Below are 20,314 nucleotides of genomic sequence, written 5' to 3'. Positions count from 1 at the left end.
GAGCTTACGAAAAAAAAATTGCAGGGATTTTCGAGCTGATCTATTTAAATAGAATTAAATTTAAGTAAAACGCAACGCAATTGAGCCAGTTAAATGTCAGATGCTGTGTATTTGATGCTAACTTAATATTAAGTAAAATGCGCCATGTGAACGATATTAAAAGTGCCAATGTAATTTATATAACAATGAAATGATCGAGTTTCCAGATATCATATTTTTAACGTTTCATTTTTTTTCTACAGCTGAATATGTAGCTTTCGGACTTATAAATTAAACTTTAACATAATATGTTACAAACAAGAAACTCAACAGTTCGTCACGTACCCTTGTAGACGTACAGTATACAAGCAGAAGTTCACTCGGGTACTCTTTAAACAAGCAGTTGTTATTTGCTTCAGTGAATTCAATAATTTGTTTGAGATATATTTATCTAAAGTAGTGTAACGTTCAAGCAATGGATGTGTTTCAATAAATTTATTTTTTCATCTCAACCCAAGTGAAAATACACGTGAAACGATAAAATATGGGTTATGCATTGACGTTTATATTAGTCCCCAATCAGAGTAAGCAGAGTAAAGGAAACGAATGACTAGAAAGTTCCTGAATTTAACTAAATGGAAATTCGCATTTAAGTGTCCTACGATAGCTGTGCAAAGCTGTTACACGTTTCAGTTCATGTAGATGAATTTTAAGCTTTATATTGTGAACTTCATTTAATCGTTTTAATTGAGGCCATATGTTTCTCATCAATGAGAAACAGTTTACAGAGCCAACACGGTATGTTGATAAATTTTGAAATATATTTACTGAAATATATTTACCGTGTGTTGTATGCTATTTAAACTTTTTTATTGAAAAATCATGTGAAAATCATGTGAATGACTAATAGCTTCCAGTAATGGCATTAAAGAAGTCTGGGTCTTATCCTTTCAATACACAGTCACAGAGTAACGAGGGTAATAAAACTGTTATCCAAAACGGAGAAAATCTAGAAATATCTTAGGCAGATAGGTTGACTTCATAAGATAAAGCCTGACGTAACAATTTGCCATGGCCCAACACGACCTTGTTATAAGTGACGTTTTAATTGGCTTATCAACTCGCGTTCTGAATCACATTATCTATGAACCCGTGGTGTTAAACATTGATAGACACTTGTTAACCGGGTAAAAAAAACTGTAGATACAGTACATACAGTATAATACGTTTTCTTTTTCTTCAGAATGCATAACTAAATCACAAATATGAATTTATCAGTCGGGGTTGTGGCTTCAGTGAAAGTAAAATAAACGATTCGGACCATCGAAAATCTTATTATAGGCTAAAATGATTTATGTCAAATGTAATTAATCTTTTTAAAGTTTATTGGAATTAAAAAGTTATGTGCACAACATTTCCATATCCCAAATTCAAATATCATGTTATTTAAGACGTGTCTAGTTATTATCACTGCCATATTAAAACGAAATCCAATTACGCAAGTCTAGTTTTATTATATTTTCGATTTTATCCAACATTATATACAAAAACGGATATTAAAATAATTGTGCTATTATATGGAGACTGATATTAGAATAAGTGGACTATTTCCGTAAATATTAGCTATTTACTTGATTGATTTATAATACAGTAATAGTTAAAACCCCCATATTTAAACATTTTAAAAAGATAAGATCGTACTTCATTCCTTATCTACTTAATTTGGTGTGAAGAGATCTCTTTAGTGTTCATAGATCCGTACACTGTACTGAAAACTATGCAGCCTATTTAAAGTGTCTATGCCATTTTTTTAAGTATTGCAAGTTAATAAAACTTTTTTGGAGCAACTTGTGCGCTTCTCGTGAAGCTGACAGGTGTAAAACAGGCTTAGATTTCTTCTTTCTTTGGCAGATGATGTAGATCCTTCAGAAAATAAAACTCCTGCATTTAGACATCTTGATTAACACAGCAATCATTATTTGGCTGAATAATTAAGTCATTATTTAGCCTTCTGTTAAACTATATTATTTTAAACAGTTTTTAATAGTACATAATAATAAATATCGCCGCCATCTTGCTGGTAAGAACTGTGACTGCTGAAAACGAGCTCGCGCCTCATGTTGGGTAAAGGGCACTCTGTATCTTAAGGCTGAAATGCAGAAAGGTTCAGAAATGCTAAATCGCAAAATGTTAATAAATGTATTTTAACACAGAGGGACGAGCTAAAGACGTGCACTGTATTTTTAAACGTATGGGTTTTATCTGAGTGTGCCCTCAGAAGTTCGTGTGTTCCCAGCATTTCTTCTGCAGATGTCACCAAAAACTTGGATTAAATCACAAATAACACAGTGAACAAAACATGAAAGCATATTTGTCTTTTTTTTAATCAAAGCACAAAAATAAGTTATTACAAACTCCGTGTCCTTTTTTTTGTAAAACACTAGCTTTGGTCTCAAAATCAGTGGATTTTATTTACCTATGTACAAATAAGTTTATTCATTACTATGGTCAAGTTATCGCTATGCACACATAAATATCTTAAGGGGTTTCAGCAAGCTTATATACTTTTTACTGATAGCTTTTTCTGGGTTTGTTTAACTTTTGTTCCTCTCAAAATGTAGTCCAGAAAACCAGTCTGTTGCAACAAAGCAAATAATAGAACTAAGAAAATATTTGTAATGACGTAAATATGAAATTCGTGCATACAGTGTGAGATTGAGAAAGTCTTAAACTCGGTTATTAAACTGAAATTCGTCATTGAAGGCAGACTTTTTAAACTATATAAATATTATCCTCTTTATTTCTCAAAATAACTTTGCAATATTGTATTAGAACCTTAAGTACTACATAAAAATCGTTTAATTCTTCTCGTGTGTTATTAAAGTAAACAAAGTGTTTTGAAAATGAAGCATAGTGGTTAACATCTGAACACATCGCGGGCCTGTGTTTTCGTAATGTTCTATGAACGGTTCTTTCCAGTTATATCCTTTCCAATTCAGACAACCAATCACTTAATAGCATTCTAAATGTTTACACGATAAACAATAAATGTGGTTAAATAGTGTTCCCAGGGTGCTGCATAAATTAGTTTAAGGAAAGAAAGTGTTACGTTGATTTTATAGTGTAAATTCTACGTTACCTTTAAAGAGGATATGACTTCTTATAAACACCGGAAGACAAAATCGTAGAGTAATTCAGATATTTACTTATACAAATCTATACAAAATCTATAAATTCTATAAGATTGGGCGAATCTTAAATACAGCGAAGTCAGCTATTGATAGATATGCTATAAATACATTATGGCACTGTCCAGATCGAAATTAACACTTCGTTACCATAAATCGATTCTGTTAAGTGAATAATCTGCCAATCTTCTCGTTTATCAACGATATTCACCTAAAGGTTTCAGTAGTTATTATTGTTTACTGAGAAATCACTGCTCTAGCGCATCACACACGATCAACGTTGGTTAATGTATTATTACATTTTTGGAATTATTGCAATATCTTAAATCTAAAACGACCTCTTGCCCCTTTTTGATTTGTACTTTCACGATGAGTTAAATTTTCGGATAAATGACGGCTTTTCATACTAAAATACAGCTGCGCAAAAGTCCCATTATAATAATGCGTATCAAATAACCAATTAGTTGTATTTATTATATTTATAAATTTTGAGTCTGAGAAATAACATCGTTTTTGTACAATTTAATACCTTTTAAGGTAGATATTTGAGGTCAATGATTAGAAAAATATATAATTTTGTAAATGGGGAAGTCTTCTGTCTTTTCTGCCATTAAGATCATTAATACGAGCTATCAATAACTTTGTCATTTTGCTGTAGAGTCTCAAAGTATTGATCCACACAGCAATTTATCTCTGCCATGCAAGACATGGAATAATTTTCGCATTATAGCAGCCTGGATTTGCTTTTAATTCATATTTAAAGCTACAAGTGACTCCGTGGAGTTTCTCGCAAAAGACCAGAGGCGCCTAATTAATAATATCTTTGAAAAGTAGAGAGGCATCGGCGTATTAATAATTAATATATCTGGGCCTCTTTGCACATAGCCCTTTTAAGAATTTAAAATTAGAAGGCCGTTCGTGGAGTTCTTGTACTTTTGTTTTTAATAATACAAAGCTTTGAGTATGTTTTTTTTTCATTTTGTTATTTCCCTGCTTACCACAATTAAGAAAGCTTTTTAGACCCAGTACATAACATTTCCTACTAGTGTACCTCCACAATTAGGTACGTTTTTCATTTAGAAATAGTACTCCTGCGTTTTTCAAAAACTGCATCAACTACAGATCTCCATTGCCTTTAAAAAAGTAGAAGGGCTTTAGTTAAGCCTTTAAATAACAGGCGTGCATGATTCAAATTTTCATAAGCCAAACTTCTCTGAACAGTAAGGACTCATGTTTGTGGGGGGTCTATTACAGACGATTTTCGGAAGCCTTCTGCTTGAATTCCTGTTGATAATACCTGTATTTATACCAATTAATATCTGGCACAATAATTGTCACGCGCCTTTTCCTTTCAGTCTTTCTTTTGAAGAGTGTCTTTAGTATAAACCAAATAATGCTTACACCCAGGGGCCATTGAATTCGGGCACAAAACACACGAGACAAACTGGGGTTCTAACACAAATCAGGAACGCTTGAGTGAATCCCAACAAAAAAAAACATTTTTTTTCTTTTGCAAGTCACAGAGACACGAGCGCGAATGAAAAATATCGACCACTATGAGAATGCGAGCAGATGCATTTTTTTTCTTACAGCTACCGTAGAAAAGATTTGATATTGGGTTTTTTTTTTTGGGGGGGGGAGAGGGGGGTGCTTTGATATACATAAAACTCAAGCAGTACGCAATATATAAACTTGTTAAAGACCATTACTAAAATATTATTTTACTTCACCGTTCTTTAATGTGTTTAAACACCTTAAACAGTTTTGGGGATTCATTCTCATAATTGGTCAAATTAAATTGAAAGTATGCACCAATGTCAATAGTTACCTTGCGAGAACATCGACGATTGTGTGTGATAATCTAAACTTTGATAGATATGCATGAACAATATACTTGCGCCTTTTTGCTAGAAACTAAGTCTCAATGTGTTGCTCTTTACTGCCCTACTCTAATTGTGAAGTATTTTAAGCTTGTGGATTCTTCAGTGTTATTTATTTTTATTAGAAGCGGTTGCAGTGATTATTGTCTTTTTTTTCTGAAATCCTCCTTCCTGTCTGGCCCAAACGTCGACATTAAATTCTCGTTTAGTGACAATTGAATTTTTTTTTTCTTTTACACGATAAACGGAATTTCATTCTTCTCGACCCTGACAGATGTATGTGTGTTTTGTCACCGAGCAGGTCCTCAAGAAGCTCAACAGGGGAAAGTCTAGAAAAGTTAATCTGTTCCACTGGCAGCTGTTGGCTTTTGGAGTCTTGAAGCGTCACCTTTGACATGTCCCCTTTTTAGAGAAGGAGGCTCCAAGCACTGACCACTGCAAGCTGTCACCACAGAAGAGGGGGGGGGGGACGCCTTCCCTGCAACCTGTCCCCAACGTCATCAAAAGTTACCACACTGCCTGGTATTTGAACAAAGGCCCGTGGGTCAGTATTGTCAATAGGGCCAAAACAGATGACAAAACGACAGCGCACATGTAATTTTTTATTCTTCGTTTTCTGTTACCCATGTTCTTTTAATTATTATTACATATTTTAACGGCCTATTTTTACCTCCAGGGTGTATTTTCGTAGCGTATGTAGACACAGAACCCCACAAAAACTACATTTATATTACATTTACTGAAAAAAAATCAACGGTTTTCTTTTTGCCTTTTTTTGTGCTTTTTTAAACTAAAGTTTCATCTGAGTATTTTCCTGTTTTGTCAATGACTGTAAAAAAAACCTCGTTCATTACATGTTATGTCTGTATTTGCGGGCAATCCAAAAATGTTGTATTGTAAAAATGCGTTGTTTGTAAATGTATACAATCAAAAGCATTTGGACTGTTCAGCATAGCCTTTTGTTTATTTATTCGATTAAAATGATTTCTGTCTTCCTGGAGCAATAAAAGAGTGACCACATCATTGAAGTGCATGTATGTCGTTTTTTTTTGCGAAGGCAAACGAAGATGTGTGTTGAAACAGAAAAACAAATAAGCTGTACCATGGTTCGACCATGCTGGAGTCTTTTATCAGATGTTTTGTGACATACTGCAGAATGTTTATCGGAGACGATTCGCTTATTTATTTTGTGATAAGATTATAATTTCGCATCAGTTGCGTCTCCATTGTGGCTCACCCCTCTTGGTCAGCTTAAATCAATTTGACCAATTCTCTCTAGATCTGTTGAAATGCATTCAAATATCATAATGTGCTGTGTCATAATTCAGTATCTCCCGCGGCTCTAGTGGGGGCGAGGAGCTATGTTTTGGCTGGCTCGGCTCGTTATTGTTAAAGGTTGAACAATAGAAGACACATCTGCCCTGGGTTTTCCGAAGGGTAGGGTATCTTAGCTGGTCAGCTCTCAGAACAACATCTTAGGCAAAGATCGTTTGATTTTCTTTGACGTTAGTCAATCTTAAAATTGATACTACGATAAATATGTCTTGTTAGATGATGCCTAGGTAGATGGTAGTATTTTTGTTTTAGGTCTGTAAACAAAGCAGAATCAGATGGTACTATAATTAACGGGCTTTCAAATACGTCGCATCCATTTAATAAGAGGGTGAACGGGAGACATTGTGCAATTACTATCGGAAGATTTGTTTTTATTTCCTTCTAATGAAAGCGGCAGCGCGTATACTGAGCAGTCGTGAGCTCAGTCTGCCTGTCCCTGTGGCTTGTGGATAATTGTCAGCACGTTTCGCTTTTTCTAATTTGCTCCAAATCTGTCCGGCTCTGTGTGGTTGGCTAAATGGGCTGCTGTGATTTCCCCGCCTTGCATTGAGGGGAACCCGGAAGTTAATATTAAAATACAATTTAAGGAGGATCATAAAAATTATTATGGAGGAAGCGCCCTTTGGTTAATGAGAAATAAATATCACTCTACCTGTTAGTTAACACTTCCTTTGGCGGGATGGTGCTGTTTTCCGACACGTTTTTCTATCATTTCAAATTTAAAACTGAGTTTAATTTTACAGTTCTCAAAAGTTAGCAATGTGATACACAAGTTTTGTCCGATCAAATATTATCTGAATAACCTCAAGTTAAATATAACATATATAAGCAGTACACATTTACTGTCTATACTATTCTGACACAATTATGTAACCTACGAATTTAATGTTTAAACGTGCTTTTCATGGTCAATGTTCTGCTCCTTTCTGAAATTATTTTAAAATGATCAGGCTTCTCCTTCGTATCCTTAAGCCTTGATCCCGAGAGGAATGCTCTGATTCTCGTCTGAGATTTTATTTTTTCCTCTTATCTGGACAAGGTCCAATTCAAGGTGATGTGCGCCAAAAAGAAACGGTTAAATTATAGCATTGAAAAGCGGAGCGGCAGGTAGCCACAACCTCCTTAATAACTGTGGTGACGTCTCCCTGGAGGAGGGGTTTGCCTAGGCGTGTGTGAATGTGTGTGTGTTGTGGGAGGGGGCGCGATGCTCCTAGTGCGCATGATCCTTCGGTTGTAGCTGCAGCAGCAGAGCTGTGGCGAAAGAAATCGTAACAGTACGAGACATGGCTAGAGATGGCGAGGGATACGATCAGACTGCGATCACGGCTGCTGATGCTCTTTTAGACGAACGGGGGCCTTAAAATTTATACCAAAAATAAAAGAAAAAATATTTAAAAAAAACAACAACAACAACAACAAAAAACACCATCTGATTTTCATACAGAGAAACATCCAGCACGAAAGAAGGAAACAAAAAACCGCGCTCGTCTGATGTGAAGACTTCTCGGGACCTTCCTCTAACAGATCAGATAGATGTTTTGTCCACAAGCTTGCACGAATAATAATGAATGCTCAGCTGTCGATGGAGAATATTGGCGATCTGCACGGGGTGAGCCATGAGCAGGTGCCAACTACGGCTGACCTGATGAGCAACAGTAGCCCTCATCACAGAAGCTCAGTGGCCCATCGCAGCAACCACTTGTCGGCCCATGCGCGCTCCATGGGCATGGCATCCATCCTGGATGGCAGTGACTATCATCACCACCGCCCCCCTGACCACGCTCTGGCTGGACACCTGCACCCTACCATGACCATGGCTTGTGAGGCTCCCCCGGGCATGAGCATGAGCAGCACTTACACCACTCTCACTCCTCTGCAGCCACTACCTCCCATCTCGACCGTCTCGGACAAGTTTCCTCACCACCATCACCACCACCACCACCATCCTCACCAGCGGATCCCGGGCAATGTGAGCGGCAGCTTCACCCTGATGAGGGACGACAGGGGACTGGCTTCAATGAACAATCTCTACACCCCTTACCACAAGGATGTAACAGGGATGGGGCAAAGCTTGTCTCCCTTGTCAGGGTCCGGGCTGGGGGGCATTCACAACTCCCAGCAGGGGCTGCCCCCGTACGCTCACCCGGGAGCCACTATGCCCACAGAGAAGATGCTGACACCCAATGGCTTTGAAGCCCATCACCCTGCCATGCTGGCCAGGCATGGTGATCAGCATATGTCTGCTTCTTCAGCGGGCATGGTGCAGATCAACGGGATTCACCATCACCCTCACGCCCACTTAAACACCCAGAGCCACGGACAGGTGCTGGGTTCCACCAGGGAACAAAATCCATCTTCTGTGCCTGGATCGCAGGTCAACAATGGAGGCAGTTCAGGGCAAATGGAAGAAATCAATACCAAAGAAGTCGCCCAGAGGATCACCACTGAGCTTAAAAGGTACAGCATCCCCCAGGCCATCTTTGCACAGAGGGTGCTGTGCCGATCGCAGGGGACCCTCTCTGACCTGTTAAGGAACCCCAAACCTTGGAGCAAACTGAAGTCCGGACGGGAGACATTTCGGAGAATGTGGAAGTGGCTGCAGGAGCCTGAATTCCAGAGGATGTCAGCTCTCAGGCTCGCAGGTGAGCGAACAATAGGTAATTGACATTTACGTGACTATTCACATTGTTTCTGTTACCGTTATTGAGCTATACGTTGTAGCTTGAATCGTTGCTATTCTGCATCTCAGAAATACTTTAAAATAAACCGTTGTAATTTGGCTTTGACTGGGGTATTTACTCCCATAAGAGCAGTTCGTACACAGTCAACCAATTCGGCTGTGTTTCTTGACACAAAAAAAAAGCATATGGAAAAATAGCACTTACATTCCTTGCCGATATTGCACGGTGTAGTGTGTGCTGCAGCCTTTCTCAGTTGTATAGCTGGTCTTTTTCAAAAACCTGAGGTTATGTTTTCAATTTGAAATATCGACCCATGGGTTCTTTGTAAAGTGATACTGCAGCTATAAATCGTTAGGATTCTTCTTGTTTTATACACCGTGAGTAGTCTGAATAAATCGTAAGATACGTGGGTTTGTAAATATTTTGTAATAAGCCATCATCTTTGTCATTTGCAGCTGTAAGTGACGGTGAAAACAGCTTAGCGATAAATTATTTAATCATAATGCAAGTGCAGTAGCTCATTCTCCACTTGTACAACACATTTGTGTCCTACTCAGACTTCTGTTGCTCTATTGTCTTGAACCTACAGTGTGAGAGAGAACGCGGTTTGAGTTTTTCCTTTTTTGTTTGCTCAGATACATAATAGCTATTACAATTGTATTTTGTGCCGGTCATTTTTATTATTTTAAAATTCCTACAGACAAAGGGGGTACAAATCAATTGAATTCAAAACGGTTTAAACAGTATTTTGGTCATCCATGTAACTGACTGTTTAAAAAAAAGGGTTAATACTCTGAAAGTCGTCCATACAGTGTAAAATACTAAATGTGTGCTTTTTGTGTTTGGTGTGATGACAAAGGGTAATTCGGTGCTGTACACTGAAATCAGTGTTTCACGCTATATGTTTAAAGGTTTTGTGGTTTCTTTGTTATGTTTATTTTATTTTGTGGGATTTAGTTGTTTTGCGTGTGTGGAAAATGTTTGGACCTAGTGATGTGGCCTGAGTGAGGTTTTGTTAATTAACTGATAGGTCTCCATTAATTTGTCCCTAGAGAATGAGACAGTCAATCTGAGCGCGAGTCAGGAGCACTGATCCGTTTCACAGACAGGCAAAGAGAGCCATTTCTCCTTCAAGTGCACCAAGGAAAGATAATCTGAGATCCAAATGTGCCTCCGTGCCTTGAAATATACTGTAACGCACATTATAAAACCTGGGTTTTATGTATAGCTTTTATCGTGTATTCAATTACTGATTATCATGTAATTCTCATTTTCTTTTTTATTAAACTGAACATGCAATGATATTTAAAAAGTAAAAAAAAAAGCTTAAGGTAAATCATGTTTGCGCGAATTTTACATTCAATGCCTACATAATATTTGAAACGTCAAGTAAGAATTTATTGCCTGATACTTTTATTAAAGTATTTTCCTGTTTTGTCCCTTGGTAAAATGGGGTTTTAAAATAATAACCCAGAAGCACACATCTAAATGAAAGACGAATCCCCGAACGGCGAAGCAAAATACTGGCTCTTAAAAATTAACAACTTTTGTTGGCCTGCTAATCTGGGAGTATTTTACGACAATTTGGTCGACCTGCGTCCCCGTTTATTTGCGCGGATCAATACTGGAAACAACCACTTGAATTAGAATATGTTGCTGGAAACCCTTCTCTGTGTTATCTGAAGGTAAACGCTGCCAATTCAGTCGTACTGCTGCACTGTTACATAGAGAAACAGAAAGGTCAAGTTCTTCTTTTCAGTAAGAAAAATGTCCCCACAGTGCCTCTTACTGCGAATCGTACCATAGTTTCTAAATCATAAACCTTTTCTAAAGTACATATGCATATTTATTTTTTGTATATCCACAGTCATCTTCAGTTGTGTATTTTATATGTCCTCCATACATTATTCTTGATCTTAGTTGATTCTTCTCTCATTTACCCTACTTAGACCGCGGGTTATAAAAGTTACATGTAATATATTTAATAGGCCTCCAATTAATGTATTCATCATGTGATTTAAACAATACCAATGTGTGTAAAACCGCCGGATGAAGTCTCGATGCTTTCGAAAAGAAAGCAAATTCCATGTATACCCAATTCAATGTGTAGACTGTAATGCAATTGGGTATTAATACACTTGATACTGGAAGAAAAAAATATTTTTAAAATAAAATAAAGTAGAAATAAATTATCCAAGACTACACACTGAACAACACAATGCTCAATTCTTGCTAGGAGCAGACAGAGGCGGAGTGTTCTATTGATCGGTTATAAAGCGTTCAGAAAGTATGTGATCGGCGTACTAAGAAGTGAAATATAAAATTAATATTGATTATTTAAATTCGGCGTTTTCGATTTTGCCAGGATAAGAGAATGTTTCTCTGACTAGAAACAGATACGTTGTCTTCTTCTTTTCTTTAGTCTTAAGGAATTACCATAGACTTTTACCGCCCTGTGTGCTCTTTGGAAGGCTATTCTGAAACTGCTTTCAAATTTTTCTTGATGTCATGGTGCATATTTGCTCCTACTATCGTCTCACTGAGGGATTCCTGTGCTTACAGGAGTACAGTAAGAGAATATTGAGATCTTCACACTTTCTGAGCAGTCTTTCCGAATACAAGCCGCGCCGCATGTGCTCTTTAAGTCACCTTGTGTTACTATCTTCCGTCAGGTTTAGTCTTCACTTCAATGCAAGTACATACCTGTATTATTTCTTTGCATATATTTATAGTATGCAAACATATTTTATATTCTTTATTTTTTACGTGACTCTAGCCTATATTAAATGGATTGTGTATATACTGTCTGCTGAAAATATTATTTCGATTTCAGCCTTTCTTAAAATACTGATTTTATATTAAAAATATTTCGTTTTGATCAGAAGAGACCTATAACTTAATTTCCAGTATAGATAAGTATTTTTTTCCTGAACAGATCATAGGGTTTTATAGCCTAATTACTGCTAGCGCTTTTAAAATGTTGTTTTCGGTTGAATCCATCCTACAAATAAAATAAATTAAAAGAATAAATAAATAAGTCGATGTACAGGTACAGTGCATTGCTGTGGTGTGCCACTTCATTAGGGAACTAAGTCCTATTGTCTAAACAGAAGTTAAATTTGAAATAATTGTAGAAGAAGGATCCCTTGACAGGTTTCCGACACAATCGATTTTTATGCCATCGAAATGAGGTTTTTCGACTATGAGTTAGAATAAATGTTTGCCCTAATGTGTTTTTGTCAATTAAGGAAAATATTACAAGGTGGGTTTTTATTAGTTGCCATAGGAATAAGAAATTATTTTTTCATGTGTTATGTATTAATAAAAAACTAAAGATGGCAGGCTATTGGCCTACTGCAGATAGTAGTAATCATAGTTTTATTATCGAACTTGCCTTTTGATTTAATTTGCTTTTGAGGTCTCTCAAAATAAAGATAGGAAATATCCAGGCCTCTTTTAAAAATATAAAGAAACACAGATAATGAAGCAGTTTCTAGACAGTCCTGCTTTGGTAACGACAGGTTTGTGTTTTCTATAGCAGATTCTTAAGAAAATACTCCAAATATGACTAAAATAAGCTGAGCATGAATTTTGTTTTGAACAAAGCAAACTGAAGATCAAGTGGATTTTACAAATGATTGGTCTCTGGTGCAGGTATGCACCGGCATATATACAGTATACATTCACACAGACAGACATATAATGGTATAGCGACTTCAGCGTTTTCCATCGTGTGTTTTCGATGCGTACAGTGGCTCTTTACAATGTTTTACTTTGGACGCGTGAAGTTATCTTGGTATTCTGTATAATGATTTAGCTAACAAATAGTAACCATCTGATCAGTGGAGTTTGAGGGAGCACGATAAAGGCGAGATACAGAGCCTGTTGTTATAGGCGATTGTGGATCAGTGCTACAGTCTATGGGAAAATACCCCACCTGCGAGATTCCTGGCTGTTCTGTTGTCACCGTGTCCTTGTAAACTGTTTGATTTATAACCAGCTAATACAGAGCCTCATTTGCTTTTTTGTTAATATTTATCTAAACTGGAGACATTTGAACAGGCTGTTTTTCAAAACAGCGTTTAGAATATTACTTTAATGACCGTCATAGAGGCATTCAAATCCGTGATAAATATTCTGAGAAATCCCGCTAGAGCTTGCTTAGGGAAGAAAAATCTATGTGAATCACCAAAAATTACAATAGTTTCGAGAATTAATTATTAAGCTTGACTGCAGGTCCTACTCGACTAACTTTCGAAATATGACTGCTGTGATGAAATTGGTGGTGCATTGGATTCTTAGACTTTGAAAGCACAAAAATCTGCAGACATTTGGCTGGATTGCTGATCAAAGGTCAATGAGTAATGTAATGATATTTAAAGTGTTAAGTGATTAAATCATGTCCAAGTGATTGATCGACCGATTGATAGATCGATTGGTTTAAGGATAAAAAAAATGTCATTTAATTACCAACAATGTAAATAATTAGACAACTTCGCATTCCAGCCTCGTAAAGCAGCAGCGGTCCAGCTAGTCTCCGTGAATGCTTTGTTGTTTGAAAATGATAAATTCATAAATGTGAAAAGATTCCTCGCTTTGTAATTCTGCAGCAAGGCCTGAAAACTCGTTAACTTTTTCTTGTTATTTTCGTTTGGAAAATGATTCCAGTGTGTTTGCATATCGTTGGCCTATATCAGTTAATCATTTACGGTACTGTAGGCGAGAATCGCGTTGAGGAAGTTTGTAGGTCACGTCTGCCATCTATCGTCGCTGTTTAGGTACTGCACAGAGATTTACACACGCATTTCATGTGTGATCGTAATCGTGAAGGCAGTCTTTATTAAAGCAGAAAAATGGTAGATAATTCATTGAAGGAATCCATTACGTTTCCTTCATTATGATCATTTTTTCTCTTGTATTCCTCCTTTCATTCGATGATAACAGTCCAGTCTTGGTTTCTATGTAGACTATCTTTCAGCACCACGGAGAGTTCTTTTTGTAGAAAAGAAGCATAGCGTGTCTGGTTTCACTGAAATTTCATCTCCTGTCAAACAAATCCCTGTCCAGCATTTCCGTTCTAAAATCTAGAGTATGATGTGATTACCTGCAAAATAGAATTTAATCTTTACACGTCTTTGCAATAGCAGGTCTCTACACCTTTAATTTTGAATTTAATCAACACGATGGGTCATGCTGTAGCATAGCTGTCTCGCAGCGCAGGGGATTGATCTCAATTCAGGGCCTGGGGTGCTATCTGCGTGGAGTTTGCATGTTCTCCCCGTTGTTGTGTTGATATCCTCTGGGTCCCCCGTTTTCCCCCCAAAGTCCGAAGACATACGGGTAGGTTACTTGGCTTCAGGAAAAAAACGGCCCTGGTGTGAGTGTGTGCCCCGTGATAGTCTGGCGTCACGTCCAAGGTGTAACCCGCCTTGCGCTCGTTGCTTGTCGGGATAGATTCCGGGAGAATGGATGGGTGGGTCATGTTTAAAAGCACCATCCTGTCTCGAAGTGTATCGCAGTTCGTTAAAAACTAAAATCCAGAGACCAGAGGACCTTTCTGTCTAGAACTACTCGCCACGACCGCGCTAAAACGGTCCGTTAACCCCGTAGACCTCAAGAAAAGTAAAGAGCATTTGGACGAAATGAATAGGAAGAGGTTACAGACTGAAGATTTACCGCTGATTCCGGTGATTACCGCAGATTTTACTTAATAATTGGGTCGCATAACAGTCTGTTAACGACGTTATCATGGCGATGGGGAGGAAGATGCGCTAGGAAAACTTTGGGGTTTTAGGATTTTTAAAAAACATCGTATCGATGCAGTATGTTTCGTGAGTACTCATTGTTTAGCATTCCTAATTAAAACTGGTAGGTAGAATGACCTGTTAACCAATTTATAATTAAGTATTTAAAGTGTAGTTGCCCTTGTCTTACTGCAACGGATACCCAGGTAATACATGATATTGATAACAGGTGACAAGCAGTGAATTACGCATTGCAGTTGTAAAACCGTCAATAAAACTTTTGGTCACTCTATCTTTCAGACCTTAACATTTATGATTAATTTTCATCAAACTGTACAGGAACTCGATACATATTAATACAATACTTAAAAACACACACATTATACATATTACTACAATATTTGTTGTTAAAACGCGCCATAATCCTGAAGAATGATCCCCGTGTGTTGGAATAATTTGTTCCCTACGTGAGTGGGTTTATTCAACATTTGTTTTAACCAAACGGGACGCCTCAAGAATTGTTTTTTACAAGTTGACTGCCCCCAAATTATTGGTAGCTACGTGAGAAATACAAGTATATGTCATATATATCTTTAGGCTGTTTCATATGTCATATACATTTCATCAGGCTACGTCATTAGAGCTGGATGGTTGCGTTTTGGCTCTCTTCTCAATCATTTTCGATGCTCATCAATGTAGGGCTGCTTCGATTTGACACACACATCCCTTGTTGTATTGCCATTTGTATGTTGTTGGTCCTATTTGTGCTACGATGTGTAGTGTATCTGTAAACAGTGACATCAGTGTACCTAGACATTCCTCTTTACAATGATACCTGTCAGGTAGGTAACTGTCAGATTATGGAAGCCAGATAATTACATAAGTTGTTAAACTCCTATGAGAACGTGAATTTACTATTATGGATTTTTAGTCATCAGACAGATTGCTAATCAATTGCATTTGGCTTTCTTTTCAGTTTGGAATGCCTCCTTCTTTTTTAAATGTGTTGTCAGGCTCCTGTCCTTACATTTTCACTGCAGACGAAAGCAGACGAAAAGCAAATCTGTCATTCACGGATATCTTACAGTTAAATTGTAGCTTCCTAAGATTGGGCGTAGGCGTTGACCTGAGTGTTGTTATTGATGACGCTCAAGTCCCGTCCCTTGCCCTTGTAATTGACATTGAAGAGTTTGCAGACAGTGGCTGAAGCTTAACTGATGCTGGTCCAGATCGTCGCTCTGTATACGTGATGAAATCGCGCGTTTCCTTTGCAGTGTGTTTAATGAATTGACGCAGTTCCTATATTCCTTTTTTTTTGCAGCGTGCAAGAGAAAAGAACAGGAACACGGCAAGGGAGAGAGGGGCAACATCACCAAAAAGCCAAGGCTGGTCTTCACGGATGTCCAACGTCGAACTTTACATGCAATATTCAAAGAAAACAAGCGTCCGTCCAAAGAATTGCAAATAACCATTTCCCAGCAACTGGGTCTGGAGCTCACAACTGTCAGCAACTTCTTCATGAACGCGCGGAGGAGGAGTCTGGATAAGTGGCAAGACGATGGGAGCACCAACTCAGCCAACTCATCTTCCTCATCGAGCACTTGTACCAAAGCATGAAGGAATAACTGCTGACTGGACCTCGGTGGAAAAGCTTTAAAAAAAAATACCAGGACCTCAAGAAGACAGTTTTTTTTTCCTGAAAACTGTTTGAGAAAAAAGACGATACAATATTTATAATATCCAAAGAAAACCAAAGACTTCTTTCACCTGCATTATTAAATACGTGTTCTGCAACACACCTTAGTGGGACATCTTGCAAAAAAAATACACTGGTCGTGCACCTTCACCCATGATCATCGTTTGAAGTATTTGGCTGTTATGGTGGTTTGAAGCATAGTGGTTCTTGTCATTGAATGGACATTATTTCTGCCCATGAGCCATTGAATTTATTTTGTTATACCACGAAGGTGTATGATGTAAAATAATGGAAAAAAAAAACACTGTGTACGTACCAGTGGTTAGGGACCTTGTAGAACTGGCCTGCGATATGGGTTGTGCTGTGGCACAGCTTGAATGTTGTGGAGTCGTTTGTGTTCTGTTGAATATTTATTCGATTCCTGTCCGTCAGGACTTGAACCTGGGAGCTCAAAGATCCGGCTGTAAGTGTTCAGACTTGGTGGAGCCAACTTGAATGTCACCGAACACAGTAGTGCTTTCTTCCTAATTGTTAAGGAGTATACAGGAAAACCAGGATACACCACACACAAAAATATTCCAACTTATAGTAGTAATAATTACTTCTAATGTTATAGCATACCAAAGAAAAAACGTTATTTTTTAATGCAGATTACCCAAAGAGTACTTCCTACAAGATTACTAGGAGCTTTCTTTATGAAATGCAATTTACCATGTATAGAAAATGTCTGTTACAATGTATTGTTTCTTAACGAGAGTTACCAAATGACATGGTTCAGTTGAGTTTAATTTTCTGAATTATTATTCCACTTAACAGGTAATAGCTGAATCCAAATATTTGTATGATGTCAATGGGCATACATCTTATTGAGCTTTTACTCAGAAAAAATGCACTGTTTTTACTCAGCATTAATCTTACTAGAATTTGATCGCACAATCAAATCAAAGATCTGCAATATCCTTTGCTACAGATCAGCTCATATTGTTTTAAAATCTTATTTTTAATTTGATAGTGACAGAAGGACACCCAAAACCAATTAAATGTTCAATTCTACAATTCTACAAGAATTCTACATTGATTCTACGAATCAAGAACTGTAATATGAAGTGTAACTTTATTGAAGTGTATAGGCTACCATACCTGATTTCCAAACACAAACAACAATTTGGTGTGAATATGATTGACAAAAGCCTTCTGATATTTATATAGTGTGCTTATTTTGACAGCCTTTCTTCTGAGATTTAATTTAGAAATACAAAGAGATTTATTGCACCAAGGAGTTAAAATCATCTCACCATTCACCTTATAAGACAGAATAACCTCTAATAACTCATAACAATATAAGAGATTGTTCATTTGTTTAATCTTCAAAAGTGGCGAGCCTTATCTGTTGTTTCTTTTTCATTTTGAATGCCTAATATTTTCAGGGAGATTGAAGGCACTGCTTTCGAAATGCTTTAAGATATATTTTGTATTAAACACTTACTAAATACCAGCTGCTAACAACCAAAGATATAAGCTTATTCATTAGCATTGCATTGCAAAACTTCAGACTGAATCAAGACCTTATTACTTCCTTGCCAAAGCTGTTCCACAGAGTATGTATGACACAGGTCAAGCCTGTCTAGTAACATTGCACCCTGTCTATAAAACTCTCCTTCGCACCAAATGTTCAGGAACATTAGTTTGGAAATAAAGTTTTATAATATAATTTTAAAAAGTCAAAGTAATTTGTCCCACACAAGCGTTTTTTTTAGATGTTTATAGATAAATTACATAGTGCATGCAATCAAAGTGATAGCATATAAAATAGTTCGCTACCCAGACATCTTTTTCAGCCACATGAAGCATCTTTAAAGCATGTACCTACTATTTTTATTCATTGTATGTATCCAAAAATATACCAAGATATAAAAGGAAAAGTGATATGTCTTTAAGATAAACCTGATTATAAAGCATCTTTAATGTGAAATGTTACAGAACAGTGAATTCAGATACTGTATATAGCATACCATTGATGTAGCATTGCTACTGGTGTAACATGGAGTAGGTTGAAATACATGGCCCTGAGGGTCTGACCTACAGTGTTTCTGAAATTACACAAAGGGGAAATTTTACTAAATTAGAGCTTGGACTATTTTCAGAGAAGACATCCAATTTTCCACTACATCAAATTAACATCCCTCAAGGACAATAGGATCCTAGTAATTACTGAAGTTTTCCCCAAAGAACATCTGCCATCAGTGTTCCAAACCAGTAGCGTTTTCAGACAAATCAGTGAATAAAAAAAATCAATTACAGTGAGGTATATTAAGTTTGAAATGACACTATGTTAACAATCAGAAGAATGGTGCTTCTTTTTGATTATCAGATATTCCATGATTATTGGAAAAAAAAGTTTTAGCAAGACTTGGCTTGACATTCTTTCAATATAGATATTGCATTCGCTTTTGTGCTTTAATTATTTCATCATATATTTCAACACATTCAGGAGTTATTTTTTAATTCATTCAAAATAACGAATATCTTTTTTGTATAATATTCCTAACAGAATTTAGAATTTCTAACCAAAGCCGCCATAAGAGAGATTTAACCAGTCATCAGAATGTGTACAATTTCCCGTCCTGAAACCCCTCTGTCATCACTGCCTGTGAAACTGCAGTTGACTTAAATATAATCTATAGCACAGTAAGATGGATTTTATTGTTTCTGTTTCTTTGAAGTTTCATAACGTCCCTCAATCTACCGAGAATAGATGGAAACTATGCATTTAACAAATGGGAAGAAAGCACTGTGTATGCCTATGATATCCTGACCAGGGTGCATTCAAATTGAAGAGGCCTAATGAATGAATGGTAGTCCACGGTTTTAACACTTTTCTGGCCTTGTTGTTTCTTGTGGTGTGGTTAGCTTTACAAAAATATATTTGGTAACCATTTACTAGTATTACAACGAAGAAGCAAAGTTAAAAAATAGCTGCTTCCACATGTAAAAAAAAAAAAGAAAAATGTGTAGAAATCTACTATTTATAGTGTGAACCAAAGACGCTACCTCACTCGATTTCCATTTGTGATTCTAATCACATTGATGATACCAAAGAATACCAAAGATTTTTTTCCTGCACGGCCTACATGAATGAAGTGGTGGATTTTTGGTGTCCTTCCTTCCTCCCCTTGACCTTGACCTAACTCAGTGTAACCTTTCTTCATTAGAGAAAACCAATATTTAAAAGCTATAGGCAAACATGTTGCAAACTTTGTAAAACTCACAGGACGAGTGCCTTGCTTGAACCAAAGTGTTAAACCACTGTTGACCTCTATGATCTCACCTTATACTCTATGAATACCTCAGCCTCTCGAAAGGCCACTATCGAAGACAAAAGGAATAATTCTTTCACTGTGGTGCTTTTGCCAGTGCAACCATGCAATGAAAACATACCAAAGGATTTTTTTTCCACTTTTTTGCTGACAAACCAAAGCTCTTTCCTTCATACACACGCTCCTCCCTCCTTGCCCTATTGCGTCATCTTTAGGAAGCTCCACCATGTAGGTCGTGCACTGCTTTTACCAATTTCTCTGAATACCTCATAGTAATAAATCCTTAGGGTTATGTTGTATAGAGAGTCTATGTGATTAAGGCAGAACTTAACTAGTTTGATAATTGTTACCGTTACTTCAGAAAAAAGCTTTATAATTATTTATTTTGTAGTTTTGGCAGAACTGCTCTGTTTTGCTCACGGAAGATGTGTTTTGAGAATTGGTGTAGTGTGGCAGGAAAGAAAGAAAAAAACAGACTTTTATTTTTTATTACG

At 37.0% G+C, this 20,314-nt stretch overlaps 1 protein-coding gene across 1 annotated transcript; it reads left to right on the top strand.

Annotated features, from left to right (window-relative positions):
* Positions 1-7,629: 7,629 nt before the first annotated feature.
* onecut1 (one cut homeobox 1) lies at positions 7,630-19,511 on the top strand. Its single transcript, XM_088922491.1, has 2 exons — positions 7,630-9,024; positions 16,129-19,511. Exons 1-2 carry the CDS (start codon positions 7,947-7,949, stop codon positions 16,422-16,424), a joined length of 1,374 nt encoding a protein of 457 aa, XP_088778617.1. The 5' UTR covers positions 7,630-7,946; the 3' UTR covers positions 16,425-19,511.
* The last annotated feature ends 803 nt before the right edge of the window (positions 19,512-20,314 follow it).

This window comes from Atractosteus spatula, chromosome 7 (genome assembly GCF_055471065.1).
Source record: "Atractosteus spatula isolate fAtrSpa1 chromosome 7, fAtrSpa1.hap1, whole genome shotgun sequence".
Lineage (NCBI taxonomy): Eukaryota > Metazoa > Chordata > Actinopteri > Semionotiformes > Lepisosteidae > Atractosteus > Atractosteus spatula.
Note: the sequence above shows the minus strand (reverse complement) of the source record. Positions and strands in the feature narration are given on the sequence as shown.

What these genes read in the sequence shown, in the direction of transcription:
- onecut1 (XM_088922491.1), top strand. Translation starts at nt 7,947, where the DNA reads ATGAATGCTCAGCTGTCGATGGAGAATATTGGCGATCTGCACGGGGTG. An exon ending in GTCAGCTCTCAGGCTCGCAG is followed by an intron (nt 9,025 to 16,128) that starts GTGAGCGAACAA and finishes TTTTTTTTGCAG; the next exon opens with CGTGCAAGAGAAAAGAACAG.